Source organism: Dryobates pubescens, chromosome 16, assembly GCF_014839835.1.
Source record: "Dryobates pubescens isolate bDryPub1 chromosome 16, bDryPub1.pri, whole genome shotgun sequence".
Classification (NCBI taxonomy): domain Eukaryota; kingdom Metazoa; phylum Chordata; class Aves; order Piciformes; family Picidae; genus Dryobates; species Dryobates pubescens.
In genome coordinates, this window is record NC_071627.1 from 15,440,489 (window position 1) to 15,467,566 (window position 27,078).

General features: G+C 44.1%; 2 protein-coding genes across 5 annotated transcripts in view; one reads left to right on the forward strand and one right to left on the reverse strand.

Annotated features, from left to right (window-relative positions):
- The window catches only part of PWWP2A (PWWP domain containing 2A), a 47,926-nt gene extending 32,562 nt beyond the window's left edge, over window positions 1–15,364 (forward strand). Inside the window, exons 3-4 of the mRNA XM_054168562.1 lie at window positions 6,658–6,734; window positions 15,036–15,364. Coding sequence (XP_054024537.1) covers window positions 6,658–6,734; window positions 15,036–15,077 — 119 coding nt within the window. The 3' untranslated portion in view covers window positions 15,078–15,364. The remainder of the gene's footprint in view (window positions 1–6,657; window positions 6,735–15,035) is intronic.
- Window positions 10,078–27,078, reverse strand: part of TTC1 (tetratricopeptide repeat domain 1) — a 35,158-nt gene continuing 18,157 nt past the window's right edge. For all 4 annotated transcript variants that reach the window (XM_054168566.1, XM_054168565.1, XM_009904654.2 and 1 more), the window contains exons 7-8: window positions 21,526–21,580; window positions 10,078–10,922 (exon numbers count right to left, since the gene is read on the reverse strand). In XM_054168566.1, the coding sequence (XP_054024541.1) occupies window positions 10,789–10,922; window positions 21,526–21,580 (189 nt within the window). In that variant the 3' untranslated portion in view covers window positions 10,078–10,788. The remainder of the gene's footprint in view (window positions 10,923–21,525; window positions 21,581–27,078) is intronic.

Here is a 27,078-nt window from a genome sequence, read left to right on the forward strand (position 1 = left end):
CTCTCTTGACCTACTAGCCACACCCCTCCTAATACACCCCAGGATGCCACTGGCCTTCTTGGCCACAAGAGCACATTGCTGGCTCATGGTCATCCTTCTATTCACCAGGACCCCCATGTCCCTTTCCCCTATGCTGCTCTCCAACAGGTCAGTCCACAGCCTATACTGGTCCATGGGGCTGTTCTTCCTCAGATGCAGGACTCTGCACTTGCACTTGTTGTATTGAATTAAATTTCTCCCTGCCCAGCTCTCCAGCCTGGCTAGGTCCTGCTGAATGGCAGCACGGCCTTCATGTGTGTCAGACACTCCTCCCAGTTTGGTGTCATCAGCAAACTTGCTGACAGTGCACTCTGTTCCCTCATCCAGGTTGTTGATTAATATATTGAATATTTCTGGTCCCGGTACTTACCCTGCTAGATACAGGCCTCCAATTAGACTCTGTCTCATTGACTACAACTCTCTAACTTCTCTCCTTTAACCAGTTCACATCCACCTCACTACCTGATCATCCAGAGCTCCCTTCCTCAGTTTAGCTGCGAGAATGCTGTGGGAGATGGTGTCAAATGCTTTACTGAGATCAAGATAAACCACATCCAGTGCTCTGCCATCATCTCTCCACCTGGTTATGTCCTAATCAAAAGCTGTAAGGTTGGTTAAACATCACTTCCTGGTAAGACGGTGTTGAGAATAAGTTACTCCATCATCTTTCCAGGGATGGAGGTGAAACTGACCGGTCTATGGTTCCCCAGGTCCTCCTTGCCCTTTTTGAAGACTGGAGTGACATTTGCTTTCCTCCAGTCCTCAGGTACCTCTCCTGTTCCCCACAACTTACCTAAGATGATGGAGAGCGGCCTAGCAATGACTTCCACCAGCTCGCTCTGCACCCACGGATGCATCCCATCAGGACCCATGGATTTATGGATGCCTGGGTTGCTTTATTGATCCCTAACCCAGCCCTCATCAACCAAGGCAAGCTCCTCCTTTATCCTGACTTGCTCTGGGGCCTCAGTCTCCCGCTGAGCGCTGGCTGTTTTTTACTGCAGCACAAACAGTCTCAGACAAGCCTGGCCATTGCAGGTAAGTGTAATTGGGTATTTCTCCATTTAGGGAAGAAATGCCTTGCACTGAGCTGCTTTATCTTGCCATGGAGGGGCAGCAAGTTGTGCTGTGGCAGCTGACTCCCATACTGGAGCTCTCCATCGCCAGCACTGCTGTCAGATGAGGGCCAATTGGCAAATGCTTCAAATGGCAGAATCTGCAGAGTTGCCCTCGCCCATTAAACAAGATAGTATTTACTGAGAGGTTTTTTTTCCACTTGAATTTTTGTTGCTGTAAAGATTTCCTAATTTTAGCAAGTAAGGTGTTTTGGTGCAGTGACCTCGTGTTGATAGCCAGAAGCCTTTCCTAAAAATCAAATTAACTTCTGGAGTGATCGTGTGTATGTACATTGTCTGTAGCAACTGTTGTTTTGGCCCTGGGCCTCTGGGATGCTTTTGAAACCAGTTGGTGCCTCCTGTAACTGCGAGCAAATGTCCACATCTGTCTGTTGCTTGGAGCTGAGCTCCAACATATGTGTTGTTCTTTTCCTTCCCAGGGTTGTTTCTTATTCTGCCCGCATTGCAGGAACTCCCACCCTCTTTCTCTCGTTATTCGTTCGCTCTTGCGGCAGTTCCTCTTGAATTGGTTATCCTCATTAGCCCGTGGTGGAGAGGGGAAGTCCTGCTGAAATGTAATTGCTCACTAATGGCTTTTCCTTTGTGACATTGTGTTGGTAGCGTCGCGCTGTGGGAGTCTGCTGGGTTTGCTGCGTGACTGTGAAGCCCACGAGAGAGGTTAGCCAGACAGATTTCAGAGTTCTGCAATTACTCTATTGATTAATCTTCACTCCAGTAGTTCGGTGACAAAAGTATAAAAGTAACCCAACCTTCAGCGATGAAGCCAGTCCTACACAATGCCACTCAGTAATAGTGTTTACTGCTGCCCTGAAGCATCAAAAGGGTGATACTTAATGAGGGCAAAAGTGCACAGAGCAGCTGCTCAGTGCAGCTCCTGGCGCAGGAGGCTTTTGTGATGGCTTGGCAGCTAAAACGTGAGGGATGGGTACAGAGAAATATGATTTCTTTTGGGGTGAGACCAATGGGCAGATTTCTTCAGGAAACTGAGTGGGTCAGAAACAGATGAAGCAGTAAATTCAGGCACTGCCACACACTTATTGATGAAGCATTATGTGGTGAGGAGTGCAGTGTGAGCGCGTAAGCAGTCACCCGCCTGAAGCCTCATCTGCAGCTGAGGAAATCACACAAGGGCTACTCTCACATCACCTTTGTGCTCCCCAGGCCAGTCTCCCTGACTGACAGTATCTTCCAAGGCTGCCAAGAGTGTCAGGAGCTGCTGGGGTTTGCATGGTGATCTCCAGTGCTTTTGCGTGTTCTGGAAAGTTAGGAATGTCACCGGGCTGGAGCAGATCTCTGAGGCCTGAGGCATGGTTCTGCATTGTGGGAGCACCCCCAGCGCAGCAGAGAACCTGAGCTGTTGTGCGAAGCAGCTCATCCCTCTGCTCAGCCAAAGGTAAAGCAAGGCTCCAACTGCCAAATGCTAATGAGTGTGCAGAGAGCCTGTCAGCAGCACCACACAGCAGTACAGCAGGTCTCTAAGCAACTGCCAGGGCAGAAACAAGCCAACGTGCATGTGGCCTTGCTATCAACTGCTACTCACTGTCGTCATTTTTTTGCTCTTGCTCACTTGTCCTTGCTCAGGTCTTTGTGGGTGGATTCATCCTTCTCCTTCATGCCAGAAGGGCGACTGGAGTCAGGGCTTTCCAGAGGCTCTGCGCAGCGAGCTTCAGCGTGTTCTGGGTGGCAGTAGGAACAGGATCACGTTGTTTGCTGGTTCATGCAGTGCTGGCAGCTGGTTTTTATTTGCATTCTGTAGCCTGTTTTCATGATTCTGCTCCTGCTTTTCCCCTGAGTGTTTCTGTGGTCTTTGTTTTCACTCCCTTGCCGTGGATGCTCCGCGCTGGGTAGGCAGAACACCCCTGTGGATGTGTTTGAGGTGTTCTGAGTTTGGGGTAAATATTCAAAGCCTGGGAGGGATAGTTCTATTTTTGAATGGAAGATTTTTCAGCTGAGAGCTCCACATCTTAAGAGCTAAGAGACTGGAATTTCCAAGTGTAGTTGTCTTGGTCATTAAATATTAAACTAAGGCTGTGCCTGCTGAAGGGCTCATTCAAACACTGAAGCACTGTGAGCTATCAGATCAAGGGGCTGGGGGCTTCATGGTGTAAAAGGATGAATACTGGACCATGCTAAGTATAAGATCCCAGAAATAGCAATGCTGCACAGATGGATGTGAAAAATCCTCTCACGGTTCACTCCGTTTGTTCTGTTTGCCTTAAGTAAGACAACACTGCAAATGAGCTGTGAGAACAGGGGCTGGGGTAGCTGTACATCATATACTTTTCATCAGCACTGCAAAATCATACCAGAAGCCACATCTTGGCTTAGAAAACTCGCTGCTGGCTGCAAGTACCATGACCTCAGCTGTATTTGAGCTTGGAGCAGGGACACACAAATACATTTGGACAGAGAAAGAAATGTGGCTTCGAGGGCAGGTCAGGGGCTGTAGCCATTGGTAGTAAATTTGTCAGCTTCCAGCCTTCTCCTTTCCCAGGATTTTCAAATACTGCAATTCCTCCTTCATGAGGTAGAAAAGTGCACCAAAGGTGGAGCACCAAAGCCAGATAAGCTAATGGAAACGTGTCAGTCTTTGCTGAGATAAAGAAGGATGCACTTGTGAGAAGCTGTGCTCAAATGCAATTAGGCAAGCAGAGCCCAGAGCCCTGCTGCCTCTCCAAGGGCCTGTTTTCTCACTTGGCACTCACCAGCACTACTCCAGGAATACATTTAGGAAGCTATTGCCGCAGCCAGGCAGAAAGCTACTGCCTAGACTAGAAAATACCATTTACCCCTCTCTTCCTGACATCTCACTTCACTGATGTGTCATTCTCTGAGAGGGTGCTGCCCAGGAGCACCTCCCACACCGCTGCACTCAGGTCTGGGCCACAGCCAGGCTGCACTGCACATGCCAGAGTTAGAAAGGGATCAGAAAAAGGTGCTTGTGCCCAATGCCTCAGCACCTGAAGTCTCAGTTTGTGTGGCTGGTGGAGGGTCATGTTCTTGGTCTGCAGCCATGGGGGGACTCGCACGTTTGCACCCAGAGTCCAGTGCCCACACAGTCATTGCAGGGAGCTGTGGTACCTGGGGCCAGGACCAGAGTATTGGTCTGGTGTAGGAAAGGCAAACCTGTATCTGCTGCATCCACCTCAGGAGCTCTGGCTTTGTAAATCACCTTCTCAAGAACCGGTGGATGAGAAAGAGCCAGGTATGAGTATCCAGGTTGGAGTCACAGCTGCAGATGGTGAAGCTTGTAGCTGGGGGGATTACCACTGAATGTGCAGGACCAGAAAAAATGCAGTTAGCATTTTTCACTTGTTTTAGCACCTTTAATCCATAAAGGACTTTGCTTTATTGGGGTAGGCTGTAATGACCCTGGCTTAGTGCCACAGTAGCCAAGAGCCTGACAATTGACTGTGTCTGGGCAGACAAACAGGCTGACCAGAGCCTCTGCTGATAACTACTCCCCAGCAATTACATCCTTTTGAGCAGGAGGCTGCACAGGCTTGAAAAAAATTAAGTTGCTGAACAAGAAAATGCTGGGATTCTTCCAAAGAGGGAAAGCTTGTGAATGAGCAATGTATTAATGCTGCACATTGAATGTGCCCCTACACATCTTCACCTACTGTTAAAAAGAGGTGGCACTTTGATATAATTGGTTCTTGGCTGCAGCAGCCGGCAACAGAGCTCGGCTGTTGAAATAATCCCTTGAGAATAACACAGCTAATTAAAGCCTAGGAACTGGTGACCAGCAGTTTCTTCTTTCTCTCCAGCTATGTCTGTGCTAATCAGGGGTAGGTAGATCTCAAGGAAGTTTTGTGCTGAACTGCACTAATCGGGGAAGGGAAGATGCAGCTTCAAAGGTTGCTGCTTTATCGGAGCCTAAATATCCCAACACAATGAGGTGAGAGAGATTTCAGATCCTTGCTGAATAGCTGTGCTTAGGGTATAGCATATGTCAGTCCCCCCAGCTTTCTCAGGGGATGAGTGAGTGTTTGCTTTCTCAGCAACCCACCTAGGAGCTTTGTGAAACATCAGTTGCAGAAGCCCTGCTGGTCGGCCACTGCAGTGTGGTGCTGCAGATCAGAAATGTAAGGCTACAAGGCTGGGTGGGATACAGAGACCCAGCGAGGGTCTGCTGCTGGGCATAACCACAGGAAGGAGAATAAATTGAATTGCTGAGCAATTGAAAAAAACAACCCAAAAAACCAAAACCAAGCAACCAATGCACATGGAAAGACAAAACAGGTAGCTCTGTAACATTGATGTAAGAGAATACAGTCTTGATAGGGAAAGCTTGAAAAAAAGCATGACTAACAAAGCTAAGGATGATAGGAGAGAAACTGTAATGTATTAGGAACAAAAGCAGTGGTGAAAATGCAGTGGCAGCCTGTTGCTGACCATTGAAGGACTGCTGTTTGGTACTTCTCAGTTTAAAGCCAGTGGGATGATGTATTTGCCATTCTGTTAGCAACCAGGCAGGACTGAAAATAAATCCAGGTATTTCACTTAAAACAGCCAGCTGGTTCACCCACTTTGCCTTTAATGTCTGGTCAGTGGAGCAACAGTGGGGAAAGATGGCAACCCAGATAAATACAGGCTGACACCAGGGACAGGAGCCTGAAAACAGGATCAGAAATCCATTAATAAAGAATTAAAGGCAAACATGCAATTAAAATCCATCAGAAATAGGCCTTGTCACTCAACCAGGCTTAGTAAGTCTAATTATAAAGCCATCATGTGGCATGGCACTCTGCAGTCAATGCAACATTTACAGTGAACCATCTACAGTATAAAGTAAGTGCTGCACATGTGGGTTAAGATGGTCTCCTAGACAGATGACAGATCTCAAACACTTTCCCACTGTCCTTCAAACAGGGATGTTTCCTGTGACATTCTGCTCAAATCACTGCTGACAGTCTGCTCAGATCACTGCTAGAACTCATACCACTTGACACTTTCATCAGTGACTGAGAAGCAAATCTGAAGTCACTCCTGAAGATGCTGGCAATCAATAGCCTGGTGAGAAAACACACAGAAATTGATCTATTGCTCAGTAAGCCAGGCCTGCCAAACAAAACGTGACTTCTTCTTTTATCTGCATTATCACACGGAAGAAAGTGTCCACAGCTGCAAGAAAGGGGAGTGTGTATCTCAGCTACCTCAGAAAAGGCTGAGGGGAGGCCTAAAACCTAGCTCTTCTGTTGCCAGAAGGTTAAGACCACCTTTGATAGCAGAAGAATGTCATTCCTTCTGCATAGAGCAGAAGGGTGACAAATCTCAGTGTCAGTTCTGATGTCCTTCCTAAATGTCAAAAAAGGGAAGGTTTGAAACACAAACATTATGGAGATCAGAAGTTCTTTGTAGGGAGAGACTTGCAGCAGCCCTGTCTGTTCAGCTCATGAAGACCAACAGGCCCCTTTATTACTATGTAGACATGTTCAGGGAGAAGAGGCCAGGTACTAAAAGGTTTTTAATTTCACAGGCAGAGTAAGAAGGAACAAAGGCTGGGACCTGAGGACAGACAACTCGAAGTGGACAAAAGGCACATGGTTGTTAATGGTGAGTAACTACTGGAGCAAATTAGGAAGGAACTTGGTGTAAGAGCACTTACTTAAAAGACTGTGTTTTGTGTAGTAATTTTTTCCTATTAGAGGTTGTAAGCTCAACACACGTGACTTAAACCACCCTGGCACTGCAGTGGAATTGTGGCCAGTTACACCAGGAGGAACTACTTAGCTAGGATGACTGATTTAGCCTTCAAAAATGTCCCTTGAAAGGCAAAATAAATGCAGTTTGCTCAGAATTTGCACAATGCAAAGGGACCTCTTTCAGGCCATTAAATGGAATTTTACCTGGAGGAGAAGCTGCTGAAGAACTTGCTGCAGGTGACATTTCAGAGGTCTCTAGTTTAGCTGGAGTGTCACTGTGAGTAAGTGTGACTTAAGAGTTTTGAATCCTCAGCAATGGCATGCCCAATTTCCAGTGACACTGACCCACCTCTTTCACACAATGCAATTAAATTACAAACACAAGGATGGAAAGCAAATCAGCTGCAACCTTTCAGCATTGTTTTTTCTTCCCTTCATTTTTAAACTAGGCATTTTGGCTAGGCTAGGCTGCACACTTCATACTGTCTTTGTGCAACAGGTGTAATTCCAAAAGTTTTGTTATGCTTTTATTTTCCAGAGTAAGTTAAGCAGCCTCCATCCAAGAAGGCACATTTGCAGCCCTCCAGCCCTTGTAAGATGTGAAGCAGGAACAGAATGGAAGAAAGCCTATCTGTCATTGAAGCAATTTGTAAGGCAAGCAGCAGGTTGCCAAAAGCCTCTGCTTGTAACTGCACAACAGTCATACACTGGTAAATAAGAGATACAGTGTGTGTAAAGAGAGCAATCAATTGGTCATAACAATAATATAAAATTTAAAGGATCCATTGTAGCTTCAAAGTGGTTCCACTGATGTATGGTTTAAGGGTGTGTGCAGATGTTGCAGTCAAGTGAAACCCAGGGCACAGACCTAAGCTGCTTCACAGTCAGTGACCAATCTTATCAGCTTCTTCCAAGCTCTGCCTCTGCCCAGGGCTTCTCTGAAGCAGCTTGGACGCCTTTGATCCAAAATGTTCCAGGTTTCAGGAAAGATTATTTACATTTCTAGTAGTCCCAGCCCAGTAATGCTTCCCTGAATCTGAGGAGCTTGGCTCAGAAAGGAGAGTGGTTTCACAGCTAATTATCCTAGCTGGACCTGCACCTCGTGGGTGAGTACCCTTTCCTCCCAGCACATTCCCACTTTGCCTGCATAAGCTCAGCCCCCTGCTGGAAGCCTGACACACACAGTCTGTGGCTGGCAAACCGCTCCCCAGCAGCACCATGGCTGCAGAGGAGCAAAATCTTTCTTGAGAACCTTCCTCCCAGACACCTCACAAACTTCATTAATAAAGGAAATTCAGCCCTGCACATGAGAAACTTTACTCCAGCAAAAGCAGGGCCCAGTTCCAGTTTCACCACGTGGAAATCCTGGAGGCTGTTTGCTCTTATTTACTTCAGTGACATTTTAATTATGCAGAAGATGTTACAGGCTGCACAGGCCTCCTTGTGAATTAGGGCTTCTCGCTTCTTTTGACCATGACATTTTAATTCCCACACATTTAATACACACTCACTGCAGAGTTGAGATCGTTTACAAATAGGTCACCACAAAGTCAAAACTGAAAACGCTGCAAGAGAGAGTTACCCAACAATGAAACCCCCTCCACAGCTGCAGAGACAAAAATGAAGCACAAGCACCAAGAAAGCTTGAGAGACTCTTCCTTTCAGGCATGTTAGTGTAGGCATGGAGCTCTAGAATTTCAGTCCCTAAGTACACACAGGGATGCTTCCTGAGATAAATTCAAGATGACAACCAATGACCTACAGCTAGCCACCACTAATTATTTAATTGAATCATCTATTGAAATCTGCATGGAGACAACTGAAGAATCTGCCTCCAATATAAACATTTCAGCATCAATAGAAAACCCAGCAAATACTAATTACAAAAGACACCTTCTCCAAAATGTCTACTGAACTATTTCAACAGCACTTATATATATACACACACACATCAAAGTCTTCAAGCTTTATAGTACTATGAAGGTCATCAGCAATCAACTTTAACATCACTGATTTGTTTGCCATTAGGGAGCTCTGTAATATGAGCACATTTCAGACAAGCAAATGTAATTTTATGGTACCATTACATATCTCTGTATCTATCTCTATATATACAGATATATATACCTTTAGATCTATATATACACCTCGAGTCCTGTGTCCAGTCCTAGGCCCCTCAGTTTAGGGAAGATGTTGACTTGCTGGAACGTGCCCAGAGGAGGGCAACAAAGCTGGGGAGGGGTTTGGAGCACAAGCCCTATAAGGAGAGGCTGAGGGCACTGGGGTGGCTTAGCCTGGAGAAGAGGAGGCTCAGGGGAGACCTTACTGCTCTGTGCAACTACCTGAAGGGAGGTTGTAGCCAGGTTGGGGCTGGTCTTTTCTCCCAGGCAGCCAGTACCAGAACAAGAGGACACAGTCTCAAGCTGCACCAGGGGAGGTTTAGGCTGGATGTTAGGAAGAAATTCTTCATAGAGAGAGTGATTGGCCATTGGAACGTGCTGCCTGGGGAGGTGGTGGAGTCACCATCCCTGGAGGTGTTTAGGAAGAGACTTGATGGGGTGCTTGGTGCCATGGTTTAGTTGATTAGATGGTGTTGGATGATAGGTTGGACATGATGATCTTGAAGGTCTCTTCCAACCTGGTTAATTCTATGCTGTTCTATAGGCACAAAGTTTCCTTGTTGCCTTCAGAAAAATTGCAAAATGAACAAAGCGTGGTGTAAGGGTGGCCTGAGGTGAATGTACTGGTATGGATATAAGCAAGGGAAAGAAAAAGAATCAAACACATCAAATTAATGTCTGCCAAGTGTACTATTTGTGGGTGGCTGTAAGCATTTTATACAACAGTACCACCATGGGAAGGAAACAAATAAGGCAAGAACGTCACAAACCAACAGAAATACCAAGCCTTTATTACAAAGAGAAATTATTCCACAGAAGACACTGGCTTGCTTCCCTGCATGCTGTCAGTCCTATCCCCCTGCTGAGCATGGAGAAGTGCTTCTGCTAGATTCATTAATTCCCCAAGACACCATTAGGCTTTGTTCTTTGCGTGCTGGCTTTGGCTGCAGTAGAGTTAATTTTCTTCGCCGTAGCTGGTATGGGGCTATGTTTTGGATTTGTGCTCAAAGCAGCCTTGATAACACAGAGATGTTTTAGTTATGTCTGAGCAGTGCTTACACAGGACTGAGACCTTTTCTACTCCTCACACAACTCCACCACAAAAAATGGGGAGGGAACAGCATCAGGACAGCTGACCCCAACTGCCCAACGGAATATTCCATACCCTATGACATCACACACAGCATAGAAAGCTGGGGGAGGAAGGAAGGGGGCAGGGATGTTCAGAGTGATGGAATTTGTCTCCCCAACTAACATGTGATGATGCTCTGCTTTCCCAGGCATGGCTGAACACCTGCCTGGGCAAAGTGGTGAATGAATTCCTTGTATTGCTTTGCTTGTGCGTGCAGCTTTTGCTGAGCTGTCTTTATTTCAACCAGTGAGTTTACTCACTTCTACTCTCCTGATTCTCTCCTCCGTCCCACCAGAGGGGTGTGAGAAAGCAGTTGTGTGGGGCTTGGTTGCTGGCTGCAGTTAACCCACCCTGCTTGGCTGCAGCTGCATCAGCATTTTGATTCAGCTGCCTTGCTTGTCAGCATTAACTCCTTGTCAGCATTGACTGGGCCAAAAGAATGGCCCAGACTTTTGGATAAGCCAAACACTGCAAGAGAAGAAATGAAAATAAACCAAAGTAAAATGACACACTGGGCACAGGTACCACTAGGAGAAGTCAAATGATTTGCTTTACATCCACACTGTAAATAATTTCACAAGCAGGAAAATGAATATGCTTGGGTCTTATCTTCACTTGGGGAGCGTGAAGAATGTTTGCTGCATCCTTTTATTGGTACGTGCAAGCACACGGTCAGGAAACCTGAAAGCCAGCAGAACTAGACTGAATTAATACTATCTATTGTTGTTTGGATTTTGAACAAAATTGATTGAGTATGAACCAGTTGATGAATCCTGTTTTATCTGGAAATTTTCTGTTGACAGGCCAAAGGGGCGGAGAACCAGATTCCCAAGATCCTTCAGTTTGCCTACAAGGAAAAGGAGAGACAACACATTAAGTACAGAGAAAGCTCCCACTGAATTATGCCCAACTACACAGTGCAGCTCTACTAATTAATCTATCTCCTAATTTAAGTTGCATGCTGTGGAAACCTCTGCAGTTTGACTATCCAGGCTCTTAAGAGGAATTAATAAACAAAATCCCAACTGTGCTGCAGTTACTGTTAGCTTTGGAGTTGAAAACACATCACCAAGGTGGCTCTGAATGGTCTGTCAGGCAGCTCCAATGATGGGCAAGTGGCCGCTGACTGTCATGCCTATGTGGTTCCAGCTAGCCAGAAGCATCCCAGCTCACAGCAAAGCACTGGTATTCCCTATGCTTACACTTGGGTCCAACTCTGATAGCTGCCAGCTTTCAATTTTCTAACACAAAGCTTTCAGTTCTGGTTATTTTTGATGCAGCCACAGCTCCATAAACAATCAGGGGTATTACAACCACCCAGTTTCCTAGACTACTGAAAGATAACAATGACAGCCAAAGTTCAGACTGCTCATTTGTAATTATTAACAATCCCTTTCTATAATCTCTGTGTTGATAGAAATAATAATAATAAAAAAGGAACCCCTTGCACCTGTGTTTGCACCTGCAAGCTAAGCAATGCCATCTGAAAAAGACAACTCCCTGCCCTTTTGTCTGCAAGAAAACTCACCACGGGGTCATGTGAAATGACATTAACTCATTTGCAGAAGGACAGCTCTCCAGGACTAACTCTCCAAACAACTATAGTTAACAATGTTTGTTAAGTAGTAATAGGGAATGACAGTTCATAAAATCTAAAGGCTTCCATCAGTGAGTGTCACACATGCCTTCTGACTCTAGAAAATGAAGCTTATCATTACCTACAATACAGGAGGAGAAATAAAAGAATATCCTTTAAAGTATATAGAAATGACAGAATAGGTAAAATACATAAAATTAAACAAGAAGCAGAAGTAAAAACTGCAATGTTGGCTAAACACAAGCCCTGGCAAGACAAGACAAGACACAGAAAGAAGATAGTCTTGTTTTCCAAGTAAAACATTGCTCTCCTCCTGGCTTCTTTGCTCAACTGTAGACTTATTTCCCAAAGAGCAAACAGAAGTTTGACAAGATAAAGCCTACTCTAGGCTGGTATCCGTACACACAATTATTCAAGGCAATGCATTGTCTTGCTGGGAGTTTAGTGCATTCAGAGTGGGGCAAACCCAACAGCCCCAACAGCTGGCACACAGGAAATCCAGCTGAGCAGCTGAAGCAGTCACAATCACATAACCAAACCCTGCAAATGCCATGCCTACATCTTGCATGTGTGCACATTCAGCAAGGCATCTCAAGTCATCTTCTAGTCATCTTTCTTCTAGTTCTGTTCTTCCAGTCATCTTCACCTGCATTTCTATTTCTAAACCAACATTATCAGGATCCAACTGCAAGGTTGTATGAACACTTACCATTTCATAGTATCATAGTCTCAGTCAGAGTTGGAAGGGACCACTAGGATCATCTAGTTCCAACCCATGGCAGGGGACACCTCACACTAGATCAGGCTGGCTAGAGCCTCATCCAGCCTGGTCTTAAACACCTCCAGGGACAGCACCCCAACCACCTCCCTGGTCAACCCATTCCAGGGCTTCACCACTCTCATGGTGAAGAACTTCCTCCTCACATCCAGCCTGAATCTCCCCACCTCCAGCTTCATTCCATTCCCCCTAGTCCTATCACTACCTGATACCCTGAGAAGTTCCTCCATTTAGTTTCTTTGCTTCTCCTATGTCCTCTGGTTTGTTTGAAGCCCCGTTTCGTCCAGCAGTGCTATTGCTACTAAGTCTCCTCACTACAATGTTACCAGCCAGGGTTTAATTCAGTCTTTGTTGCTAAGCCATACAGAAGCAGTAACTTCACAGCAGTGATAAAGCACAGAAACATAAGGAACAAAGCCCTGTGTAAGTTCTTTACAGACAGAGCCAAGCAGTATTTGTGTTGCAAGGAGTACAAACAGATCAAGAGATCTGCCTTGCACAACCCAGCAGGCCTGTGACCCTGCTGGAAGCAGATGTGTCCCCAAGTCTGAACTCACCCCACGGAAGCAACAATCTAGCAACAGCTCAAGACAGCTTAAAACACCATAACCACAAAACAAAATATCCTGTTTCTTTTCAATCACATTTCCAAATTTCAGCTGGAACTTTTTTTTCCATTCACTGACAACACCAAAAACAGTAACAGCTGGGGAAAAAGACTAACATTTCCTTCTGAGGAACAACTCAGTCCTGCATAAAGAAACTACCAGCATTACTGGCTTGCATTATGAATAGTGTGGCCAGCAGGAGCAGGGAAGTCATTGTGCCACTGTACTCCGCATTGGTTAGGCCACATCTTGTGTCCTGTGTCCCATTCTGGGCCCCTCAGTTTAGGAAGGACATTGAGACACTTGAACATGTCCAGAGAAGGGCAACAAGGCTGGGGAGAGGCCTTGAGCACAAGCCCTATGAGGAGAGGCTGAGGGAGCTGGGGTTGTTTAGCCTGGAGAAGAGGAGGCTCAGGAGTGACCTCATTGCTCTCTACAACTACCTGTTTCTCTTCTCTCTAGCAACCAGAATAAGGGGACACAGTCTCAAGCTGCACCAGGGGAAGTTTAGGCTGGAGGTGAGGAGAAAGTTCTTCACAGAGAGAGTCATTGGTCATTGGAATGTGCTGCCCAGGGAGGTGGTGGAGTCCCCATCCCTGGAGGTGTTCAAGAGGGGATTGGACGTGGCACTTGGTGCCATGGTCTGGTCATGAGGTCTGTGGTGACAGGTTGGACTTGATGATCTTTGAGGTCTCTTCCAACCTTAGCAATACTGTGATACTACAGCACTGCTAAATACTCCACAGCAGTTAAGAGACTGCATCAAAGAGCTGGGTCACAACTGGCTATTTTTCAAAGATGTGTGTAATTATTTTAAAGCAACATTACTCTTGGAGAGTCAGTATGTACATTGCATGGCCTTACACAGGAGAAACCCAGAGAGCCTTACCCTCCAAAAGCAGTGAGCTGAAGGGATCGAATTTGTCTTCCTTTATTTCTGTGTGCATTAACAGGTGAGGTGCTTGAGTGATCTGGTGAAAGCCATTCCAGTAAGTGGCTCAGCTAGGATTAGCTTCTTTGTGCTGGTGGTGTGGTGGTTTGTTTTTTTTAAAGCTACATCCTGTTGAAGTTAACTTTTAAGTTCATAATTTTACAGTGCATCCTAAGAGCATTTTGATTATTAAACTATGAACTTGTTTGCATTCATCTCCATGACTGGGATGAATGGTTGCTATTGTACTTAAACATTTGGTCATTGCTTAGCTTCAGGTTTGGAGTGAGAAGTGTCTTTGTCTGCTGGTGGAAGAATCCTGACATAGTCTGGCATTGCTAGAGTCAGTTGTAAACCATTCACAAGTTATGCAGGCACTGCAGCTGGCTCAGGAGCAGGCAGAGCAGTTTGCCTGTTTCAGGAAGCTGTGAAAAGGTCCTTTCTATCTGGAGTTAGTGCGATGGCTCTTTTCCGGTCACACCAGCGCCAATAAACACACAACTGCCCTGGTATTCTCTCTTGCAGCTAAGCCAGCTCTCTGGGAGAAGCTAAAGATCATATGATATATTTAGTACTGTATTCTTTATCTCCCTGTGATTGAATAATTAAAACAATACAGTCATAGGTCAGCTTCCTCTTCTCCCACTTAAATCCACACAGAGCAATGCCTTTCGGTGCAGCCACATTTAAGAACTTGTTAATGGAACAGAAGAAAGCCTTGCCTTTTCCAGGAACTCAAGCCCAAAGCACTGCTCCCGCTGTCCTGGCACACATAAACCCATCATTGTAGGAAAGCACTGTTTCCTCCTCCCCCACTCTCCTTTCATCCCTAAATTAAGATCTGTAGTTAAGTCGAACCTCCCCCCTCTTCTCAAAGAAAAGCTCTCTTAAAACACAGACTGTGCTTGAAGGAAGGAAAAAGGCATGTGGAGCTGTGACTCAGCTGCAATGAGTTCCCAGCAATCAAACGACTCACTTGTCCTGGAGCAGGGTCACATTGCCTTTCAAGACTGTATCTTTCATTGATCTTGTTCTTTCTATTTCAGAGCACCTATGTCTACTTTTCACCTGGAACTCCAGCCCATTAAGTTCCTTCAGCAAAGCAACATTCAGGAGGCTAACAAGAAAACTAACTGGTAAAAAAATCAATTTAGGGCTCAGAAGTCTGTGATTTATCACTCACCTGAAGTGCAATGTAACCCCCTGTTGCAAAAGGCAGATGCACAAGAAGATTTGTGATGGTTTACAGTAAGCTGTAACAGCCACAATTAACTGCTATCTAGTCTTGCTGGCAGTAATTCTGATACAGCTGCTAGTGTTAAGGTGGTGTTTGGAGGTTGAAACTCTAGGTATTGGTTAAGATTTTTTAGTCTTATGTTTTATATAGGGCAATTTTCATGATGAGGTCTCATCTCTCTATAACCTTCTGTACTACCAACACCACTTCTTAAGCAATTTAAGGAGCAAGGGCAACTCCTTTTCCCTTCCCTAAATGGGAAGGGCTGAACTAAAGCAACTGTGTATTAGCTCTGGTTTGAGCTATTTAAAAAGTGACCTCCTCCTTATAAAAAGTACTTGGGTTCAGCAATTTATTAGCAAATACAACATACCTTTCAGTATCAAACCCCCAAATTCTTTAGACACTAAGCCTAATAAACATCTTTGCCGGTCTCAAGTAGCTGGAAAAATCTCTCACTGGAAGAAGGGCCCAGGGTGATAGACTCTGATAGCTCTCCTCATGAATCACATGGACAATGAAGTACATTTCACTCTTTTCTGCAATGCTCTCATTTATAACTTAAACTGAGAGTCCCAATAGTTCTTAATTAGAGATGACAAAGCTGTGTGTAACATGGGTGACTCAGATTGGCATATTTCATCCCATTTCTTTGTATCCAATATACTTAGCCATGCAGAAACCTGTTGTCACAGCCCTCAAGCTGCTAAACCTATCCAAACTTTTCCTCTGCTCACACTCCCTCTCCAAAGGAGCTGGGCCTACTTACCACAGTAATTACAGTTTCTCTAAACAAGACTAGCTTGTTGCACAATGGCTGGAAATCTTTGGCTTTAAAGTTAGAAGAGAAACAAAAGAAGAGTACAGAAAATGGTCAATGTATGTTCATGTCCAATCACTAAGGCAGAGGATGCTTGTGTTATGAAAGCATGAAGAGCCAGATGGATGTAAAAGCTGCTTCCAAAGTCAAGCTTGCTTTAAGGTGAAACTCAGAGGTTAGCAAACCTCAGTGGTGAGTGGCAACAATACCCTGCAAAGGCTGAATGGAAAACATGAAAATACTTTAAATACAGATGGCAACCTTGGAAAAGTTAGACCCTTGCAGAACACACAGCAGAAATGGACTTGGTTTGGAAACAAAACATGTTTTTTCTAGTGACATGAACTTCATTAACCACATGCACAGAGAAGAATTCATACTTAGGTAGTCTGGAGGAAAAATCCAGCCAAGAATGCGTGTTCTGATTTATTTACACACAATCACTTAAGAAGTGGTTTCAGCTTCTGACAAACTATGTGGTAATAAGCTGAAGCACTGGAAAACAGGAAACACACTTGGGGAAGAAGCAAGATGCACTCCATTTAGCTTAGTTAGTCTGTGCACAGCTGCAGTTTTCATGCCAGTCTTAGTTAGTTTGGTATACTAGGGATTAGTTTTAGTTAAAGAATAAAGGCCTAGAAAAGCAGCATTACTGGATGATTCATTGACTGAGGTAAGAATTCAGTATCCAAGCTTCAAAGGAGCCAAAGAATGAACTGTGCCATTCTTTCTGAAGATTTTGTTGGTGATTGATTTTAGTGTCTGTGCTCCAGAAGCAGGCCTAGCCTAGAACTGTTAGGATGCATCTGTCTACTCTCCTGGAATCAGAAAATGTGGGGTACAAGCCAGACACCTGAGCTGACTCCCTTGTGAGAAGGCAAGAATGAATCCTTGCACATCTGGCATTGCTTAACCAGTAGTCAAGATAACTTCCTAGCAGATTACCACAAGCAGTTATCTATTCTGACACTACTCAGTTGTCAAATAGCATTAATGAAGTTATTGAAACAGTTGAAACAGCTTAAAACAAAAATATTGAAGGTCTCTTCCAACCTGGTTTATTCTATTCTATTCTATTGTACGATAAAAACAATCCAAAGTATTCTCCTAACCAACACATTATATCATTTATCCTCTTTGACTCCTTCAGAACTTCCATCTAATCCCCTTTCTTCCATTGTCAATTATTTTTAACTTGACCTCAGACAGAATGCCAACATTGTGTAAACCTTGTCAAGTTATTTCCTTCCCAGGCCTTTATTAGTTGATCCATGTCACTGCTACCTCTCTTAACAACAAGAGTAGGGCATTTCATTAAAACAAACAAACCAACCCCACAAAAACCAACCAACAAAAAATTATTAGCCTTCTTATTGCCCATATTCCTAACTTAGCTTCAAGTGTTCTAGCAAGAAAATGTGTTATAGAAAAAATCCTCACCTGGTATTAAAATAGAACAGAATTAACCAGGTTGGAAAAGACCTTCAAGATCATCAAGTCCAACCTATTGCCCAACACCATCTAATCAACTAAACCATGGCACCAAGCACCCCATCCAGCCTCTTCCTAAACACCTCCAGGGATGGTGACTCCACCACCTCCCTGGGCAGCACATTCCAATGGCCAATTACTCTTTCTGTGAAGAACTTCTTCCTAACATCCAGTCTAAACCTCCCCTGGCACAGCTTGAGACTGTGTCCTCTTGTTCTGGTGCTGGTTGCCTGGGAGAAGAGACCAACCCCCACCTGGCTACAAGCTTCCTTCAGGTAGTGGTAGACAGCAATAAGGTCTCCTCTGAGCCTCCTCTTCTCCAGGCTAAGTAGTACAGTAGTGATGATCACAAGCAGTGCTAAGAATGAAGTATCACCTGCCCAAGTGACACCACATAACTGTAATGATCTCTGTGAGAATCTGTATGAATCCTGTCACATGCAAAGGCTGCAGTGAACACAGGGTTACAAGCTGTACTACCCCCCTCTTAGTTTGGTTTGCCTGGCTATTTACACCAGTAAACATCACTCTTATCTCCTTGCATCTATGTGATGTCACTGAGGAGGGATGCCTGTCTTAAGAATTCCAGAAGACCAGTTCAGTTCTTAAATCCTAACTGCCACTGACTGGATTAACACCTTTTAAAAGATCACATCCTGTCTGAAATCTAGGCAAAACCCAGCACTATAAAAGCTGGATTTCTTGTTACAGTATTTCCCTCTGTGATTAGTGAAGCCCTTTAGACACTGGTAACAAAGGCAGAGCTCAAAAAAAGAGTAGGAATTGTTTTCATATTACCTTGTGTTAAAATTCATCCCATGTCCTACAAGAGAGCTTGATCCTTCTGGAGATTTTCTGCATTTGTCATCTATTTATAGCACTATCACACTTACCCTTTCTTTATTTATGCCTTGTTCTAAGTACAGTGGTGGAAAAGGACTCTGATCATGTAAAGCTCTGGAAAGCCTGATTGCAGCTTTACTAGGTCAAAACAGGTACAAAGCAAGAGCAAATCAGGCTCCTTGCACAGCAAGTTAAAAAAACAACATCAGTTTCAGCATAAGCCTTTGAAGCAGTCTTTGCTTCCCAAATATTTTAAGGATTAGCATTACAGTATGCAAGACAAGACTGAGTTTATTTAACCTGATTCTATGCAGAGTAGCACAACACTGTCTTCCCCTCTCCCATCCCAAACCTTCAAAGCTTGCTTATCCTACAATAGCATTTCTTCTACTACTTGTCATACCTACAATGAGTAACTATTGAAAGCTGTTTCTCAAACAGGTTGGGGACAGCCAGTTTATCTTATACTGCCATTTGTCTCTGCCCTTTTGTGTGGGTCTTCTAAACAGAACTAATTAAAAGATTCTATTAAAAAAACCAACCAACCAACCAACCAACCCAACCAAACCAAACCCACCAAAATATCACAGAATTGCACAGGTTGGAAAAGAACTTCAAGATCATGAAGTCCAACCTATCACCCAACACCATCTAATCAGCTAAACCATGGCACTAAGTGCCTCATCCAGTCTTATTTTAAACACTCCCAGGGACAATGACTCCACCACCTCCCTGGGCAGCCCATTCCAATGGCACATCCCTCTTCCTGTGAAGAATTTCTTCCTAACACTCAGCCTGAACTGCAGAATTGTTTTAGAATCACAGAATCATAGAATTGTTGGGATTGGAGGGGACTTCAAGGATCATCCAGTTCCAATCTCCCTGCCATGGGCTGGGACACTTCACACTAGATCAGGTTGCCCAGAACTACAAGCAGCCCGGCCTTAAAAACTCCCAGGGATGAGGCTTCTACCACCTTCCTGGGCAAACCATTCCAGAGCCTCACCACCCTCATGGGGAAGAATCTGAATCTACCCTTTTTTTTTCCATTCCCCCTAGTCCTATCATTACCTAACACCCTGAAAGTCCCTCATCCACCCCCTTTTCCCCTCAAACCCCAGGGCACCTGGGTTCTGTTGGAGTCTCCTCCCACCCCAGGTGTGGCCACTTTGCCCTCCCCACCCACTCCCCTTTTTAATCCCCTCCAGGAAAGGCAGAAGCCCCAAGCTGAGCCCATCTGGGCTGAGGGATCCTCCTCTCATCTCTGGTGAGTGCCCCTGGTGCACACTGGGTGATGGTGGTGGTGACAAAAGGCCAGGGGGCCTGGTGGCCCCCCGGTTAGGTAGGAAGAGCATTGATGGTCATTGCAATATCATCCACGGGTGCTAGCTGGGCCTCTTTACTGGGGTTGAGCTCCTCTGTGTGGTATCTTGGCTGGTGAGGGTCTTGCCCCTGGCTCTGGGATGGGTGCAAAAATGGTGGTGGAGGAGCAGGACCTATTTAGTCATATGATATTATACTATTACACTCAGAGTGGCTTATACAGTATCTGAACCTATAACAATTAACAAACCCTGTTTGCCAGGAGACAACAGACAGTGTTGGAGAGCAGTCTTTTTAGGTGCAGGTTTCTTCCAAACCCCTTATTTTAGCCATAAAGCAAGGAAGTGTATTATACTTAACATTACACATGAGAATCAGTTATACTTGGGGAATCTTATGTAGCTAGTTATGCCTTTGAAGTACATCAGTAAAGGTATTATCCAAACAATACCATACAACATGATGATGAGGGCAGACACATTCCAATCAATTGATTAAACTCTCTTTTCTACAAACAAGTACAGTCAGAGCCTCCTTTGGTACAGAATGGCAAATGACAAGGAGCTATGCAGTCAGGAAAGCTAATTCCACTCCCAGCAAGACAAGATGCCTGTTAGTAACACTAGGTGGGTATAATTCAGCCTCTAAACAAACAGAACTGAAATCCTATATAAATCATGGTAAACACAAAGACTTGGAGGTCTCTAAGTTGGAAGTGCTACAAAAAGAACCAAATTTATTTCTCCAGACACAAAATCAAACGCTCAGTTATTACAGCTGGTTGACTTCTTTTACATAAAGGTTTAGTGAAAACCCTGGTTTATCCCTTTCATCTGAATGTTTCCTTGCAAAATTTGCTTGCAGAGGGAAAGGACAGAGTAGTTGGTCTGTTTCAAACCACTTTCTCCTGCTTTTACATGGCATCACTATTAAATTGTTTTAGAAGGTCTTGAGTACTTCTTATTTTAACTAATAGCCTTTTCTGTATGGGAGAACTATATGGCTCAGAAAGTACTGTAGGTGAAACCAAGCAATCAGGAGTTTTGTTTAACACAGAATTCTCTGGAACAGGCTGCCCAGGGAGGATGTGGATGCCTCCTTCCTGGGGGTGTTCAAGTCCAGGTTGGATGTGGCCTTGAGCACCTGAGTCTAGCTCAGTGAGATAGAATAGAATAAACCAGGTTGGAAGAGACCTTCATGTCCAAGATCATCATGTCCAACCTATCATCCAACACCACCCAACCAACTAAACCATGCAACCAAGCACCCTATCAAGTCTCCTCCTGAACACCTCCAGTGATGGTGACTCCACCACCTCCTTGGGCAGCCCATTCCAATGGGCAATCACTCTCTCTGTGTAAAACTTCCTCCTAACCTCCAGCCTAAACCTCCCCTGGAGCAGCCTGAGACTGTGTCCTCTTGTTCTGGTTGCCTGGGAGAAGAGACCAACCTCTGCCTGTCTACAACCCCCCCTTCAGGTAGTTGTAGACAGCAATAACATCACCCCTGAGTTTCCTCTTCTCCAGGCTAAGCAACCCCAGCTCCCTCAGCCTCTCCTCATAGGGCTTGTGTTCCAAGCCCCTCACCAACTTTGTTGCCCTTCTCTGGACATGCTCCAGCAAGTCAACATCTTTCCTTGTCCATGACAGGGAAGTTGGGAGTAGATGATCTCTAAGGTCCCTTCCAACCTAAGCCATTCTATGAAGTATTTACTCTAAGAATCCATCCTTAAATTTCATGCAAGAGAGTCTACTTATGCATTTTTCACTTTTCCAGTAAACTAGGGAGATTATTAGGTGTGTTATAGGTACATGCTACTTACCTAACATTTCTTTCTTTAGTTTTTCGTTCCGCTCTTCGATTTGTCTAGGCAATCGCTGTGGAGAGAGGTTAACAGTTGGAATCAGGCTCATACTTCCAATAATTGCAGGCTAAGCTAATGGAATCCTCAAACACCCATCCAGGATACATTCCTTATGGCTTAAAAGGAATCCTTATGTCAAAACCACACTTGCATCTTATTTTGGAAACCTGTAGTTCATCCTATGTCACCAGCTGACAGAAACAGTAAGTCAAAACTTGTGGGTTTCATACAGGCATACACATTAACTGCTGAAAACCAGATCTGGTATGTTTGCTTGGAATTTTAACTGAAAAGCTTATGGTTATTTAAGAGAGACTTACAATTAATGTATATTTTAGCCCTATTTCCTCTGCTGCATGCATTAAATTTGGTAAGAGGCTAGAGTAACTGAGCAAGCACATAAACACAGGTGTAACGAAGAAAACACCCATTAAGGCAGCTCTTGGTGGCACTGCACTTCAGAATCCACTCTGTGACAACACAAAGATCTTCTAACCATGAATGTTTGATCAGAAGATCACTGAATTAACTTCACAACATAGTCTAATGAGCAGCCTCTTAATATATATCACATGTAATACACAATGTAGTTCTGAGGGGAGAGGGTACTGTACAGGAGGGCCTTGAATGGGCAGTTCAACACATGAAAGGAACTCCCAACAGTTCATCCTGAGCAAGGTATAGTCCAAGCAACAGTTCATTGACAAGCTTTTTCCCTTCTTAGAACTGGCACCAATGTTAGAATCTGTTGCACCATCACAAACAAATGCACCACAAGTTTCTACTGAGCACTGCACAACTGCATGGTCACTGTGCATTCCTAACCATCTGAGCCTCCCATTTGTACCTAGAAGAGCTGCGACTCCCCTCCCCTCCTTACACAGAACTTTATATTCACTACAACTCAATTTACCATAGTATCATTTAAAGTTTGCATTTTCTGGTTGTTACTTAAGCACAACAGTAACAGAACCAGAGTACAACTTAGAGTCCCATTTTAGACACATTCTGTCACGTTTTACAGAAGTACTATCTCAAGCTCCTATGCTATGCTTAGCAATGTGTAATTCTGGCCAGCATGCAATTATATGCATAATTATGCTATCTCTTCTTTGCTGTGGAGGTCGTAGCAAATAAAACAGCTCTGCTGTAATAGTGCTACCAGTAAATCAATTACAGTTGCAGACTGTGGTAACAGGTGTGGGATTCACTGCACTCTTCCCTTTCAAAAACTGGCTTTTCAACATAGCTTAACAATTCATCTGCCAGTCTTGTTATTTTCTGTCATTTACAACTCCAGTCATCAGGGACAGGTTTGTTGTCCTGATACTACTGCCACAGGGAAGTAAGATGTTCACCTCAAGAAAAAGCCCACTGACAACACTGCCTGGTTACTCTTTTCCTCTTTGAAGCAGGACATGCTGGTGAGCACAGGCAAGTAGAGTTCATCTTCCCTAATGATAGGGAAGAGAAGTGGGATACTTCAGGAAAAGAATACAGAAAAACAGGTACTAAGGAACAAAATGCAGATACATGGATGGCTAAGCTTGAAACCTGCCCAGGCCCAGCATCGCCACCAGTGAGCCAGATCTAATTAGTCCAGTCAGACCTCATCTGACTCCTACTGACCCAGAGGGGCTTATTAAGTTGGGTGCAGATCTAGACCTAAGCCTGCATGAAAACATGTGCAGATATCCCCAGGCTCTAAATTCAGTTTGCATTGTGGCTGTGAGATGTGCTGAATCTTGGATGAGTTTGGCATGTGGAGCCTTGTGTCTTTCCCATTTGGACATTAAGCTTGGGTAGGAAATGAAGACACAAATCCTTGATCTGGATCCATGTTTTGTCTGTCTGATTCCACTGTTCCAGAAGTTTAGCATTTCTCACTCCAGGAATGTATTTGGAGTATTAGTAATCTATGGAAAGGTGTCCATAAGGAGAGGTATTTATCCAGTATCTGTGATACTTATCTCAAAGCACAGCTTCCTTTGAGAACTGAGGTCACCTGGCCTGACAATCCCTCAAAAACTGTGTTGAAGCTGAAATTCACATAGCACTATTACACACCTGCTACAAAACCCAAAGCCTGCAGATTGATACCATATAATGAAACACTTTCTGGGAAAGCATCAACAGGGACCATTTGACCACAAAACATAGTTTCAAACTGTTTCATTTGGCATTGAAGACATCAAAAATAACTGAAGTGTGTGACACGAGGATTTAAATCCAAACGCTAACACTGTACTCTGAAGTATAAACAGTGCTGAAATGTTAAAGCAGCTATCAAATCAGGAATCAAAGCAAAGAACTACTGTGCATTTAATCATCTGTAAACTGTCCTTTAACAAGACCATGCTATTCCCTAAAGCAGTGTTCCTGTGTACAGGAAGAAGATTTGCTCTAACAGTGGATGAGGCTAATTTGGAGATTCTCTTGCTGCATCACTTCATTACCAGTGGGGGGGGGGGGGGGAAAGGCTGCCATATTTCTGCAGAGTTGTGCACTTCACCTTAAAATACAGCAAAGTTTGTCTCCTACAAATTAGCTATGCTAACCACAAAGTGGAGCCAGTATTAACAGCTGGAATTAGCTTTTTATTACAGAATGTAGAGATTAATGATGATGATTTTTACAGAGTGTGAAACTAGCTGTCAGTGTTTCCTTAACTTCTCGAGAGGTGAGTTTTAAGCTTCAGACTCCTAAGATTGCTTCTACTCTGAAACCTGACAAAGAACAAGAGCAACTTGGGGCACAATGTCCTACATCCCACTGCAGTGTAAATTGAGGGCATTTTGCACAAAGCGTTCTGCACCGCATGCGAGCCTAAAGCCTCTGCCGAGTGAAATGAGGTCAAGGAGCAGAAGGTATATGTAACAGTCAACCTCTGTGCTTCCCAGCTACAGAAATGAAGAATAAATTACTGATGCTTCTAAAACATTCCTGAAAATTAGCCAGGAAGAACAGTAGCACTGTTTGTGGTTCCCTTCTAGCCCAAACCTCCACTGGTTACTGAGTAAGGGCTCTTCTGTGAGATTACTTATAGGAACTCTCAGCAAAGGAAAATTGTGGTTTTGCAAGAGGGACAAAGGATTGTATCATCCATACCTTCAGGAGGTTCCAGTCAGCCAAAATAGATTTTTAAACTCCTTACATTTTGTGCCAACTACTGACAGTGTTCCCAAGTCATCTATGAGGAAGAAATTCTCCACTATAAGGGTGGAGAGGTTGTGGATGTCCCTTCTTTGGAAGTGTTCAAGATCAGGCTGGATGAGGCTTTGACCTACCTGGTCTAGTAGAAGGTGCCCATGGCAGGGGGAAAGGAATGACCTTTAAGGGCCTTTCCAACCCAAATCATTCTATGATTATCTGTACCTGTGGAGTCCTGACTGGTGTTTATTAACAATCTGCCTGATCATCACTGTTCTTTGTATGATGAGCTGTTAAAATGCACTCCTTATACACCAATTCCATTTTACCAAGTAACTGGCTAGGTTACACTGGGCCTCACACTCTGGAGCTAGCCTAATACAAAAAGACCACAAGCTACAGACACCAAACTCATTGTTTCCTTTAGAAATGTCAGCAGACTCCTTGGCTGAATTCCTAAATCAAATAAGCCATAGTCTCAGCTAGGAGACTATACACAAGGCCTACACAAATACTCTTTTTCCAGGCTGTGGTGGACCCATCACACTCACTACCCATGAAGTAATGATGTTTGACAAGCCTGTCACTCATTAAGCCATTGCCAAGAGCTAGGTGATAAAGTGCTCTCCTGCTCTCAACCAGATGCATGCAACAAGCATCTGGGGGTTGTTTCACATTACAGTGAACTGACCTTGTCAGTGGGTGCTGCCAAAAGAGATGGCCCCAGTTCCTGCAATGCCTTGACCGTATCTTCTTCTTCCTCCTCACTAGCATTTACAGTAGGACTTTTTTGACTGCAAAAAGCCAAGGCAATATAAGAGTATTTTGGTTGCCGACTTTTGCTTGCTCGTTGCTGTGTTCCTCTTTAGCAGAGTTAGTTGTCTGCTAGAGTCACAGATAGAATCAGCCATCCCCAGGGTTGGCCATCAGCTAGTACCAGTGCTAGCACAACGAAAGCAACTGGACAGCTGTCAGCAGCACATAGTTAGTGGATCAGTTAAGCTGCCTTGTGAAACCATACCCTCACCACTAACAGCAGCTACACCATTAAGCAGAATATTTTTCTCCTATCAGTGCAACTGATCCTGTCCCAGAGGAAGTAATTCCAGGCAAGGCTTCTTGTCTAATATGCTACAAAAGCAGTTTCTAATCTGTCATTTATAACACCACAGTATGGGGAAAGGGGGTGGAAATCACTAATTATTTATTTTCCCAAATGCAGAGTTAAAGCAATTAAAACCTAAGCCCTTCAAAACTATTCCTGCATCAACATATTCAAAGTGATTTTAGAGATAATTTTGTGAGTGAAGCAAATAATTGTTTTTTTTCTTTAATAGGGCAAAATCAGCTGCAGATTCTCTGATGTGAAGCTAAACTAAAATAATGACACCCTTTGAAAATTTAGTCAGCTAAGTAAAGCAAAATTTTGGCAAGTGGCAAATGCCCAGCTAAGAACTGCATTTGAAATTTGCATTGATTTACCTTAAAATGGAAGTAAAGAACAATTCAGCTCTTGTTTCCCCTGCAGAAGGTGGTCAGCTATTTCCAAGCTCCCCAGTGCTTTTAAACCACTCACCTACCATGACCTGAAGCTCCCAATTTGATAGAGTGACCACCTCTGTACTTTGGCACATGTTCCCTCAAAAGCACAGGCTGTCTGGCTATACCTTTACCACATTTGTTCTTTCAACACAGTCTTCATAACCTCTTTTCAAAAATAATAACAGCAAGCAGCCTGTAAGAGAAGCTTTCTGCACAAAATAAATTTCTCTTCTTACCACCCCTGTGAAAAGACCCTCTGCACTTGTCAAATCCACAGCTATTTTCCACACTGAGCATTAACATACTAAATATCACTAGAAAAATCACTCCTGCTGGTATTTTACACAAAAAGAGTTACTTAAAACCTCAAACCAGCAGGCTGTGCCAGTGACTTAAAATCCCCATTGACCAGGGATTATTTACATGTCAAACTGGGGTTTCAGGAACTGCTGGGGATTTACCTTTTTTCATCCAAGCTGACACATCCTCAAGCCCAAGGAAGCTTTCAGAGCACTTCCTTGCATTTACAGAGATATGGCAAAGGTTTTGCAAGAAATATTTATTCCTGAAGAACTTGTAATTTGATTAAAAATGGTGAATTTCTTTACAGTGAGAGTGGTGAGACACTGGAACAGGTTGCCCATGGAGGTCGTGAATTCCCCCTCCCTGGAGACGTTCAAGACCAGCTCAGATAAGGCCTTGAGAAACCTGGCCTAATGAAAGGTGTCCCTGCCCAGAGCAGGAGGAGTGGAACTAAATGATCTTTAAGACCCCTTCCAACCTAAACCATTCTATGAATCTAGGAAAAGTGAACATTGG